This window comes from Lotus japonicus, chromosome 4 (assembly GCF_012489685.1).
Source record: "Lotus japonicus ecotype B-129 chromosome 4, LjGifu_v1.2".
NCBI lineage: Eukaryota > Viridiplantae > Streptophyta > Magnoliopsida > Fabales > Fabaceae > Lotus > Lotus japonicus.
In genome coordinates, this window is record NC_080044.1 from 53,553,201 (window position 1) to 53,565,324 (window position 12,124).

A 12,124-nucleotide genomic window follows, 5' to 3' on the forward strand; every position below is an offset into this window, starting at 1 on the left:
ATATAAATTCCTTGCTAATATTCTACACCTGAAAAAAACTAGTGTAATTTTACACTAGCAATTTCCGTCCAGTGCCGTTACATTCCGTTAGTTTTTATTTTTCATATTAATAATTACTCATTTATTTAATTTGAAGTAAATGACAATTTTACCCTAATTAAATTTAGATGGAAAAAAAAAAAGTAAAATGAAAGAAAATGATAGAAAAGCCTCTGCAACGCCGACCAACACCACGCACAGTTTCTCACCGCAGCCCTACCATACCTTGGCGGCAAACCATCACAGCCTCTGCAACTTGTCGACGCCGATGCCGACCAACACCACCACCATGTCACCAACACCATCACAACCTCTGCAACTTGTTGACGCCGACCAACACCACCACCATATGATAAACAAACACAAATCCAGCAAAATCATTAACGACAGAACTACTTGATTGAAGACCCACCCCATAAAAAACCGGTCAATTTTTTTAATATGTTTAGGATTAACACGCGAATTGATTAGCAGGAGTGGTGGTGTGGCTTGTTCTGTTTCGGGTCTGCAGTTTGGTTCTTCGTGACTGTTGTTTTGTGGTTTATATCCTTATTCTCTTGGCTTCGGAGGTTTTTCAGATGTTTGAATGGCATGGGGTTGCTGCTTTATTTGTTAGTTGTGGAGTTTGGTGGCAGTGTGGTCTATCGCTTTGTTGTAGGGGAGCAGGGAGAGTTCTTTAGTTACTCACGGTTTTAATGTTCTTATGGTTGTGTTTGTTTTTAATTAGGTGGTGGATTTGGAGTGCTATGGTAGCAGGAGAGGTTTATAATTTGAGCTGTGTTGTGCGAGTATATCATGGGGAAGGCTTATTTTCTTGCAGCAAGCTTTGTGATGCTTTTGCATATTTTTTGTGGTGTGCCATAGTGCTGGTTATTTCCTTAGTGCTTATGCAGATTTTCTTGCAGCATGCTTTCTTGTAGTTTGCTGTCAAGTGCAGGGAGGTTGCAGCAGTGGAAAAGCTTAGGCTTGGCATGATATCTTTGTAGGCTCTGGTAGATTGTTGTTTAGCAGGGGCTGTAGAGTGCTTATGATGCTATTGAGGCATATATTGGTTTGTGGTTGTGCTTTTGACTTTTGAGTATTCTTTTTCCTTACTAGGTTTTTCCCCCACTGGATTTTTCCCAAATATATCTTTTAGGTACTCATAGCAGATTGAAATCTATATGGAATCTTACCCAAATGAATAAAGAAGAGAGGGAAAGAAACAGATACATGCAAACATTTACAATCACAACCACCAGATCAGAAATTGTATTATTGAGAATGAGATGTGGTGGTTCATATAGTATTTGTTGACGGAATCCTGTTGATCATAGTGATATTGATGACACCAATTGATTATCCATGTGAGATTCTTCCAAGGAAGATCAATTTCAATTCAACAGATTATAAACAGTACAACTAATTGTTTTCTTCTTGATGTACTACATTTCAATCTTGTTTTTTTTTTTCAAGGTACAACCCAACAACTCTAATCAACCAGAAACCTTATCATACTATAGCCACCACATCTTAGGAGAAAAGCAACCGGCCAATTAGTGTAGTAGCGTAGGAAAGGAAGAGTCCTAGTATTGAGCAAAGTAACATCAAATCTCTTCTACCCAATGAGTCGAGGAGTAGCACACTAAACTTATGCTACTGCAAAACAGAACAGAGCCACATACCAGAAGGGAAAAAAAAAACAGGGCTCTCAGGATATAACGAGCAAGTGAATTCCTTTACCTTTTCTTTCAACCAATTACAAGATCTGAGTACTCAGAGTATCTTACAAAAACAAGAAAACACAACCATCATCATAGAGAGAGAAGGAGAACTAAAAAAATTGTCAAAAAAGAGGGACATTCAGCGTACAGTTAGTGCATACAAGCAAAGGAATGATATGTGTAACTCTATCATTTCATTTGCGAACAAAAAAAACAAGATGGGTTGTTGCCAATTTCGTTGAAAGATGGAGGAGGAGAGGCTCACTCGGAAAAGGAGAAGGAACAACCCTACCACTGCAATCTCAATCTCTCCCACTCGCAAACTCCACGGGTGTCAAACGTGAATCACGCAATGTTCTCTTCCTCCATTTACAGGTTCCACACTGCTCGTACGGCAAATCAAAGGGGGAATTTGAGCAATTGAACAATGAAATGGGTTCTGAGATTCAAAAATACGATTACATGGTAAAAGAGATTCTGTTTTAACTTTTACGGATTGAATGCTATAGATATGGACAAAAAAAAAGGAATTCTATAGATAAAAAATGGGCAATCCTGTCATTTACTTTGTATTACCATTTTTTAATTATTTTAATATAAAATTTAAATCTAACCGCAGTTAATGGAATTTGCTAGTGTAAAATTACACCTATTTTTAGCAGGTGCACATTAGATGGACCCTTTCTTTTTCTTATTCAAAAATGTATTATATCTGACGATGAGATGTAATGGTTCAACCGATGAATCACTATTAAAATGGTCCACCTCGTAATATCCCGTCTTAATGTCTAGCTTTTGTTTGGGAGCATGAAGTATAAGTCCAAATTCAGCTGACCTTGTTCATGTGCGTGTCCTCTAGATCAAGAATGGATATGGCCAATAATTGCCATTTGTTCCAAACAAATATAATACCAACAATTGCCAAAGTTTTACTTCTGCCCAAACTTAATCCATGCATTGGCATCATTTCACTTACCAAAACTCTTAACGGGCCTGGAGTTAATTCAATTCCAGATTTCCATTTTGCTGTCATGATTCAATAACCGAGAGAAAGAGAGAATTAAAAAATAAAAATCATGTTCTTGTGCTTCTTCATTTCATCCAATCTTGGTGAAAAATAAAATGAGATCATTTCATGAATTAATGATGCATTAGATACTTCGGTAATACTAGTTTACATGGATAAGACTCCTAAGCTACATCTATCATTGACTCAAATTAAAGTGCATCAAAAATCTTAACCCACAAAGATCTAAAGGTGTCTCTTATTTACTCATTATGAAGACAAACTCACTTTAGAGGAGCATTTTTCATTTTCATAACCCCCTTTACATGGTAATGTTTTAGTTCCCAACAGATCACTTGTAGTGTGTGCAAAAGGGCACAGTTCTACAGCCTGCTATCCAAGTACTTGTGAATATGAAGCTATATGAAGCTAACATTACTCATTAGAAATCTCTTTGCTACAAGCAAGATAAAATGACATGTTCAAACAATTTTTTCTAATGCAATATTAGTATCCATAATAAAAGCTTCATCACACTACTCTAGAGTTATTCATGCTACACTTGAGATATTGAGAGAGAATAGTCTAAATGAAGCTTTGTTAAAAAATAAAATTTGATATATACATAGTTCCTAATCTGAGTGGTATGTCGTGTATGAATAAAACAGTTCTAAGAAAGAATTCAACCAGCCAATTTGAAAACTGTAAAGTTGAGCTTTACCACACCCCATTACCCGAATGTAAATATGCAAGCACTTTTTGTATGTGAGGTCAAACTCGTAGTCTATTCAAAGAATGAAAAACCATTACTTCCAGATGCAGACAATCCCATTCTTGTCAGCTGAAGCTAACGGTTTTCCAATCCCACTCCATCTGCAACAAAGAACAGAGGACGTATGTTCCTTCAGAGTACTGACAATTTCATTTTTATGTACTGACCAAATATGAACAGATCCATCAGCAGACCCAGCAGCAACATGACTGTTGTCGGGACTAATACAGGAGCGACTCCAATTAGAAGCCACTCTGTTTCCTGTGTCTCTAAATGAACTGCAAACTTCCAGAGATCGCACATCAAACAAATTGTGCACATTGTCCCTTCCACTCGTCAGTACAACATTTCCGTTTCGAGAAAGGGAAATTGATGTGACAGCAAGTGAATGTGCAGCAACCTCACTTAGTAGCTTTCCACTCTGAATGTCCCATAACCGAAGGTTGCCATCAACGTGTCCAGAATATATGGTCTGTCCATCCATGCTGAAGCAAAGTGCATTGCAGTTGCTGGCAAAAATGATTGTGTTTGTGCAGTAACCTTTCATTAGGTCCCAAACTTTTATAGTACGATCGTAAGCTGCACTGACCACATGACGACTGGAAACCTTGCTGACATCAACAGCACAAACTTTATCTTTGTGCCCGGTGAGGGTATGACGGACCCTGCCTGAGTTGAGATCCCAAACATACAAGTTGTTTGAACTGCTTGCAGCAATGACAGAACGATTATCATGGGTGATCGTGAGATCCAATACTGAGCCAATGCAGCCATGAAGATTAGAACATACAGATCCTGTATTAGTATCCCACACTTTAACTGACTGGTCCTGTCCCCCTGTAATTAATCTACTAGAGTTGAACTCAAACAATATGGAAGCACAACCCCCTTCATGTGCATTTAACCTGAACTTGCAAGTGGAAGGGATGTTGGAATCCAAAAAGAATTCAGCACCTTCTTCACATCGCCGAACTACGCCATCCACCTGCTGCCTTGCTAGTTGTTCTAAGCCACTGGCTCTTAGCCGCTCAACCATCTCTTCATACAGGGCATTTGCCTAAAAGGATACAAACTAAATTATTAGAAGAATCAGCAGCAAAAGGAAGCAGTTAGAAATAAGATGTCACCGGTAACATCACAATTTAGTTAGGATTCTATACGTACACATAATAAACTACTGGCGTAACTATCACAAAAGTTCACTCCCATCATGCACTGACTTTATAGTAGAACAAGTGAAAAACTATTAACCAATAAGGTTCAATTTTCAAACTATGAACAGATAAGTTCAGAAGTACATGCAATGTTGGTGTAAAATGGCTCAACAAGGTAAATGTCATATACCACAAAAGTTTCAAGCCATCAGATGCATGTAAGCAGCAGCTGAACTTAGTTCTAAACTTCGAATAGAACAAATAGCCTAAGAAATTTACATATACTAAGAGTATTATGATCATCAACATTGCATCACTTGCTGAAGCCAAATCCATTCTTACAGAGAGTATGCACCAGTACAAAAGATACTGTACCTCATTTAGGCGCTCAGCATCCTTCATCTTTTCCAACATCCAGCGGTCAATCAACATCTTATTTTCAGCTTCAGCTTTCTTACATTGGGCAGTCATCTGCTCCAGTTGTGCTTTAAGTTCTGAATTCTCACTCACAATCACTTCTAGCTCTTTGATCTTTTGTTCCAAGTCCACCTTTAATTGAGAGAACTCATCCCTGCAACATCAATTAAAGCTGAGAAAATAATCACAAACTTAAAACAAAAACAAAAAACAAAGTGTTGCGGTTGTTACAACACAGAAGAAATATGAATCAACCTCATTTCGGTTAACTCCTTCTGCAGATCAGCAATTGCATTGTCTTTCTCCTGAACCAAAGCTTTTGAAGCTCTGGAATCAGCTACTTCCACAACAAGTTGCTCAGACAACCGAGATTGAGCTTTATAGCATTGCTGAAGTTCCACTTGCAAGTTCTCTGCTTTCTCTTTCCACTCAGAGCCCTTCAAGGAACACACACACACAATACTTCACTCAATAAAACATTCCAATTGCGAAACATCGACCATGATCCAATAAGCAAATACCCATGTCAAGAAACAACAAATACTGATAAATACCCCCACCCAAATCCCTCATATTATCAAGACTGTGACAATGCACCCATAATCAAAAGGCAGTAACTTTGCATAACTGGGAAAATGGGTAAAATTGTTTTCACAAGCACTATTCTATTGGAGCATGATTGAACAAAAAGAACAAGAATAATTGGACTTTTTCATTGGGACAAATAAGATAATCACTGAAAAGCTTGAATTTTGTTTGTTTCTACTATGGTATATGAACCTGGGAAACAATGGGTCTAGAAAGTGCGAGAAAAGCAGGAGCATGAGCAGCTTCTTCGAGCAAATGGCGCTTCCGCAGAGACTTCAAAGCATGATTGATAGCTTTTTGGGCGATTTCTTCTTGCGACTTGCAAACTGTCGCCATTACCCAATTCAACCACCAAATTATGCTTCAAAATTCAAATCCACCTATTTCTGTTTGATTTCACAGAAATTTAATCCAAAGAGATGAAAATTATGCACCAGAATTTGCAATTTTGGATCCTCAAAGAGGGTCGATAATCTGCATTAGGGTTCTTACTTAGTAACAATTTCAGGTGCAGGAGAAGAGACCTGAGATTTTCCTGGTATTTTTTTTTTTTGTCAATGAAGGGGTATTTCACTAACCTTGAAAATCTTGCTTGGGGTCCAGGCCCACATTTGTAGGACAACAATATATTTTTGCAATGGGCTTATGCTCTTCAATTTCATTCAAAAATATTTAACTAATAACTCGATGACGTAATGTAGGTTTTTTTTCCTTAATTAAGTCTTTGGTTTATGTAATTGTAATTAGGATTTTCAATTTTTTTTGTCTTCTACGTTAACATTTCAATCCAAGTGTGATGTATTTCATGTGTATTTTAAAAGAAAAAAACTTAAATGGTAGATTTTAACATAACTTGAGGAGGGGAGTGGAGGGAAGGAAATGTGTAGTATCCTACATGACAGCTAATGTGTAATATGCGTCTACATGGAGTTCTGTCTAACTTGGATGGAAAAGTTAACATCAAGTATGAAAAACGAAAATTATAATTTTAGAGGGATGAAAAACAGGATAAAAAAATTACATTGATTAAAATACAAAATGAAGTAAATTAGGGGGACAACAAATTATTTAAGCTTTTTCTTCTTTAATCTTAGTTAATCTAAGCAATTATTAAGACTGAGTTTGACAATGAACTATGAGAAGATAAATCCTTCCTTTCGTGCCTTTCTTCTATTTACAATAGTAATGGCAGAATTTATGCAGTAAGTTAGCTTTAGCAAACTGCATTGGCAAAATTAAACCAAATTGTAAAAAATGTGAAGAAGTTACCGGCATTAATAGCAATAGGAAATCAAATTTAGATACTAACTAGTCACTTGGGATAAGAAAAAGTTCATGTGAATTTTTACAAATTATAACAAATCTCCACCTTTAGGCTTTAATCATTTGATTCATTTACTATGTTAACACTAGTACAAGGTTAGAGTCACTTCAACTCAAATCCTAACAAATCCAGATTTACATGAACACTGCAATGTAACTGCTCAGCAACATTAGCATTATGTAAACAATAAGTTAAACCCCCTCCATGTGAGTGATTTTGTATCTCTGTACTATCTCCCTCCCTATACCAAACCCATTTACCAATTCTAGGGATGCTTCAAGAGCTTCAGCGAGCTCGAATTCTATCCAGCCAATCGATGCTCTTCCTTGCCCTCCCAAACTGCACATCAACGCTCTTCCGGGATTTATTATCGTGGTGCTCCGTGTTTCTCGGAGATCTATGGTCACAAGAGATCCTTGACTTCTCTATTTTTTCAACATTATTGAGTTTATACTCATGAAATTTCAGTTTTTCTTTCCAATCAGTGCTTTTCCTTGGTTTGTCCCTCTGATCAGTACTCATCCTTGGAGCTTCAAAACAATCAACACTTTTTCTGGATTCTTCAAATCTATCCATGCTTCTCAAAAAACTTGGTCTTTGTGTTGGCGATTTTTCTATCGTTGATATGAATTTTTGGAGATGTCGAAGGTATTCCGGATAGAGTTCCAGATTACAGTGGTTCCCTCCTTTGACCCATAAAGGTTCATATTTCTCTTGACAAAGTTCCCACAACTGCTTTCCATGAGAGCAATCAACAACCTCATCAGCGGTTCCCTGAAGAAAGTAAATACATGATGCTAAAGTAGTAAAGCAATGTTTGTGCCCAAAAAATAAAGACAGGCGTGCAATACGTGAGATATCCCAATAATAGACTCCTACTTCTTGTTTTATGCAACTAGCTCATGCTATGAGGTGTTTTCAATTCATCAGCCATCATGATTTTCATCACAATTGGCAGAAGAGAAAAAGAAGATACTTATTTGATCAGATAGCTGTTACAACCACCAGAGAAAATATGATAACATCCACATGATAACAATGGTGACTGTAATAAATGTTGAGTACTTACATGAATGACTAGCACTGGACATTTCACCAATGGAATTTTGTCAATGTTCTGTACAACAATAACACAACTAAGTTCAGGTACAAATACATAACCTTAAATCAAATGAGAACAAGCATATAGAAGACTGACAATGTATCTGACCTTGTAAATGTCAAACCAGTATGTCCTTTTGACAGGGTACATGACTCTCAACCCTGAAAGTATAGGACTGTGGAGAACAACAGCCCGCAGTTGAGGTAAACGAACAGCAAGATCCAAAGTAGGACCACTTCCAACAGATTGACCATAAAGGATTATGTCTTCCTGCTTAGTTCCATACTTATTTTCAAGGCACTTGTATGCAGCTTCAATGTCAGCATAAGTACTATTCTCACTTGGCTGCGGAATGATATCCAGATAAGTATCTCTCTAAGATCAAAAGAATCAAATGATCCAGCGATATGAGTATAGAGTAATTACCTTTCCAGATGACTGACCATAGCCAGAGTAATCATATCTGCATACATTAAACCAATGAAGAATCACTGACATGAGACTTATAATTATGTCCTTTAGCACACTTCAGAAACAAGCTAGAAAAATGCTGACCAATTTAAGTTTACAACTTCCTTTATGCAGAATAAGATTTAATGTGACACTCCCATATATATATATGGAGTTAAATCTAACAGTGCAAACACAAGTGACTTTTTGTATTCATCAGCTGATGTATATATATGACATTACTATTTTCTAAAAAAGTCTACAGAAGAAAAAGGAAACACATCTGAGAAGAATAGGAAATATAAAGGCCTAAATTGATTTCCATTTAGTGTTGTGCAAGGTGGCTGATGTGGCTGCCCAGGCACTGAGGCAAGCTGGGTAGTGTGATTAGTCAGTAAAGAGAAGATTCTCCTTGACGCAGCAAAGCAGATGACATGGCCATGCTAAGAAATTTCGGCAATACTCTTCTTCTTACTTAAAACACTCAATAGTCAACGGGTAGGGATCATCTGAGCCAAATACAACCCAGAATACCAACTCTACACTGTCAACTGACCTTGGCTGCATGCATGAGAGATTCACGAGACCAAAAGGCTGTTGATTAATGTATTTTTCATTGAGAATATTTGCGACATGACTTGCAGTTGGTTGGATGCGCATTTAATTGTGTTGTCATGACTTAATAAGCATTTGAATCTTATTTATGTGATCAGTTGTTTAAGTTTAAATATGTTGGCTTGCCACATTAACTCGCTTATTGTTCAGGACAATGCTGGTTGCATCGAAACCTATCCGGTAGATGGCCAAAACTAAATCAAATCATAAGTGCAACTGTGCAACTGCAACCCACTTATTGCTTCATGAAAGCACTATGTAGTCAAATCTATCTAGCAGATAGCCATAATAACTAACACAGCTGTTTATTCAACCTAGATATTGCTTCATGACAACACTGGTTGCATTGAAACCTATCCAATAGATGGCCATAAGGCCCATAACTGACCAGGTCATCGCTTCATGACAACTGTTGTCGCTTTGATATTTGAAATCTATCCGTCATCCAGTATATGACCATAACTAACTTAGCCGTATATCCTCAGATTGAAATTGTCGGATAACTAAATTCAAAATTCCTTTCCATAAACAAACAGCTAACTTGGATGAAATCAACAAATTTAGCTAATATTTTGAGCATACTAAAATTGAAGAAACAGCACTCTCCACCTTTAACTCATTATCTTCCACTCATGGAAGAACAACACGAAACACACTCCAGCAAAACAGATCTACACTATACAGATGAACCATAAGTCATAACTTCTCCCCAAACCCCCATGGCCAGCAAATCAGATTGAAAGCATGACCTAACCCAGCTCACTGCATTTTATCAAGCCTAAAATGGCACCCACCCTGTCAAAATTAGAAACTTGGAAACTCAATCCAATAGAATGTCTGGAAACTAGTTGGATTTCCACATTGAAACAGAATCAATTTGAGTAAATTGGTGGGTGAGAAGCTACTTCCTTCTAAGGTGGTGAATTGAAACTGAGTTAATGGCAGATCCAAACATGCTACTAGCCAAAACAGGACAATTGAACAGCGTGAATTGCAAAGATTCAATCCACACTAGCAAAATTCTACCCCAAATCTACACTTTCACTAACCTAATTCAGCAAATGGGTATCCATATTTCACTAGAATTTCACCAAACGAAAATTCACAAGGCCACCGACAAATATACACATTCTATTTCTGAACAAACAATGTACATGAAAATGGTGTTGATGAGAAAAAAGAAGAGATGAAATTGAAGAAAATGAGAGAATTTGAAATACCCAAAGAGGTTAACACGCAAGTTGAGGCTGAGCTCAAGGAAGAGCTCGTACATCTGACCAATATCAGCGGCATTCCCGTGCGAGTAAAGGACGGTGGATTTGGCCATAGGGTGTCGGACATACACCGCCACAATCTCAGCACCGCGGCGAGTTTTGAACTTCACAACATCCACATTCTCGCGCTTCGGGAAAGGCTCCAGTGCCAACAACCCTGTCTCCGCCTCCTTAACCACCTTGTAGGACGGTGGGTTTGGCGGGAAGAATGCTAGCTTCGCAGCCATGGAAGAGGTAACACCACCCATTTCTCTGTTCTCTCTCTCTGAGTGAGTTGTTTGTTATTCACATAAACGCAGAGAAGAATTGAGATACTTGTTCACATTCCTTCTTCTTCTTCTTCAAAATGCATGAAACTTTTGTGCTTTTAGGACAATTATAAAGTATTGAGTGAGCGTGTGAACGAGACTTGAGTGTTTTATTTTATTTATTTATTCTACTTAATGGATTTTTGTTAGTTTATTTGGTTCATCTACGACTAAGGTGATTTACCTCAAGTTTTTTTATGGTCATTTTGGTGTTTCATTAGTTCAATGGGGATAGAGAACTAGGTGGCTACTTCTGTCGCACAGCTCTTTGACGATTCGGTTAGCGTGTTTGATGGTGGCAGACCATGTAAACATAAGTAGGTGTGGCGGGCTTTGGAGGAGGGATTGTTGGAGGTTAAAGTCGATGGCGTTGTGACCGGAGACTTCTAGGTGAGCTGCGGTGGTGTGTTGAGAGACTCATTCGAACAGTGGATGAACCGCAATATGGCAACTTTAATTTGCTTATGTGAACGTGTTTCTTGTCGAGCTCACAACTATTTCTATAATCGTGGAGATAGTGATGAGTTTTTATATTCCTGAAGTAATTATTGAAAACGATTCACTTAAAGTTATTTAGTTACTTGCACTCTCTAATTGTAGCTCTCATCTTTATGAAGACTTAGCGGAATCTATCTATCAGTTGAAGGAGGCTCATGGGGCTATGCATTTTCAACATACTCGTAGAGCGGCAAATGCACTTGCAAATTACATGGCCCAAGTTGGGCTTCATTTTCTTTTTGCCACCATCTAGTTGATTGCCTATTTGAATAATGTCACAGATTAATCTCTCAATATATTCTGGAGGCTGAGATCTCTCTTAATATATCATATCAAATATTTTATTGAAGTAGCTATAATATATTTTGCAAATGGATACTATTATTTCATGATTATAGTTGATTTATATGAAGCATTTTAAAAATTTCATACTAATACATAAGTTAAGATTAGATTAAGTCGAGATAAAAGGATATTAAAAATGCCACATTTAAAATTGTTTTATGTGTTCTTTTTTCCCCCTCTTTTCTGTCCTTTATTCACGCCTATTAACAACTTTTTTAAGGGAACCCGGTTGTCTTTTGCTCACGCTCACGTGGGGCGTTACTGCCAGAGCTTATTTTCTTTTCTCCTTCTAACTTGTGGTCCACACCTCTCTTTTATGTGCATCTTATTTACTCCTACTTTATTTGACAACGGGGGATCCAAACCAAACCAAATGAAGTTGCATAATTTCAAATTTTTCGGAGTACTAATTGAGCTATAAATTTGTTTGACAAATGACAATTCTATATGATGATTTATTGCAAGTACTAATAATTAGTAGTATTTGTTTAATTTGTTTTGAGGGGGAGGGAAAACTTTTTAGTACTTA

At 37.4% G+C, this 12,124-nt stretch overlaps 2 protein-coding genes across 2 annotated transcripts; both read right to left on the reverse strand.

Annotated features, from left to right (window-relative positions):
• Positions 1 to 3,227: 3,227 nt before the first annotated feature.
• LOC130714852 (autophagy-related protein 16-like) lies at positions 3,228 to 6,236 on the reverse strand. Its single transcript, XM_057564818.1, has 4 exons — positions 5,872 to 6,236; positions 5,347 to 5,528; positions 5,050 to 5,245; positions 3,228 to 4,577 (listed from the first exon to the last, which is right to left on the reverse strand). Exons 1-4 carry the CDS (start codon positions 6,013 to 6,015, stop codon positions 3,555 to 3,557), a joined length of 1,545 nt encoding a protein of 514 aa, XP_057420801.1. The 5' UTR covers positions 6,016 to 6,236; the 3' UTR covers positions 3,228 to 3,554.
• A 723-nt stretch (positions 6,237 to 6,959) lies between these two features.
• Positions 6,960 to 10,816, reverse strand: LOC130715187 (uncharacterized). Its single transcript, XM_057565260.1, has 5 exons — positions 10,391 to 10,816; positions 8,532 to 8,568; positions 8,214 to 8,450; positions 8,073 to 8,120; positions 6,960 to 7,777 (listed from the first exon to the last, which is right to left on the reverse strand). Exons 1-5 carry the CDS (start codon positions 10,690 to 10,692, stop codon positions 7,289 to 7,291), a joined length of 1,113 nt encoding a protein of 370 aa, XP_057421243.1. The 5' UTR covers positions 10,693 to 10,816; the 3' UTR covers positions 6,960 to 7,288.
• Positions 10,817 to 12,124: the final 1,308 nt, after the last annotated feature.

What these genes read in the sequence shown, in the direction of transcription:
- LOC130714852 (XM_057564818.1), bottom strand. Translation starts at nt 6,015, where the DNA reads ATGGCGACAGTTTGCAAGTCGCAAGAAGAAATCGCCCAAAAAGCTATC. An exon ending in AAGGAGTTAACCGAAATGAG is followed by an intron (nt 5,246 to 5,346) that starts GTTGATTCATAT and finishes TTGATGTTGCAG; the next exon opens with GGATGAGTTCTCTCAATTAA. An exon ending in ATGCTGAGCGCCTAAATGAG is followed by an intron (nt 4,578 to 5,049) that starts GTACAGTATCTT and finishes GTATCCTTTTAG; the next exon opens with GCAAATGCCCTGTATGAAGA.
- LOC130715187 (XM_057565260.1), bottom strand. Translation starts at nt 10,692, where the DNA reads ATGGGTGGTGTTACCTCTTCCATGGCTGCGAAGCTAGCATTCTTCCCG. An exon ending in ATGGTCAGTCATCTGGAAAG is followed by an intron (nt 8,451 to 8,531) that starts GTAATTACTCTA and finishes ATCATTCCGCAG; the next exon opens with CCAAGTGAGAATAGTACTTA. An exon ending in GTCCAGTGCTAGTCATTCAT is followed by an intron (nt 7,778 to 8,072) that starts GTAAGTACTCAA and finishes TACTTTCTTCAG; the next exon opens with GGAACCGCTGATGAGGTTGT.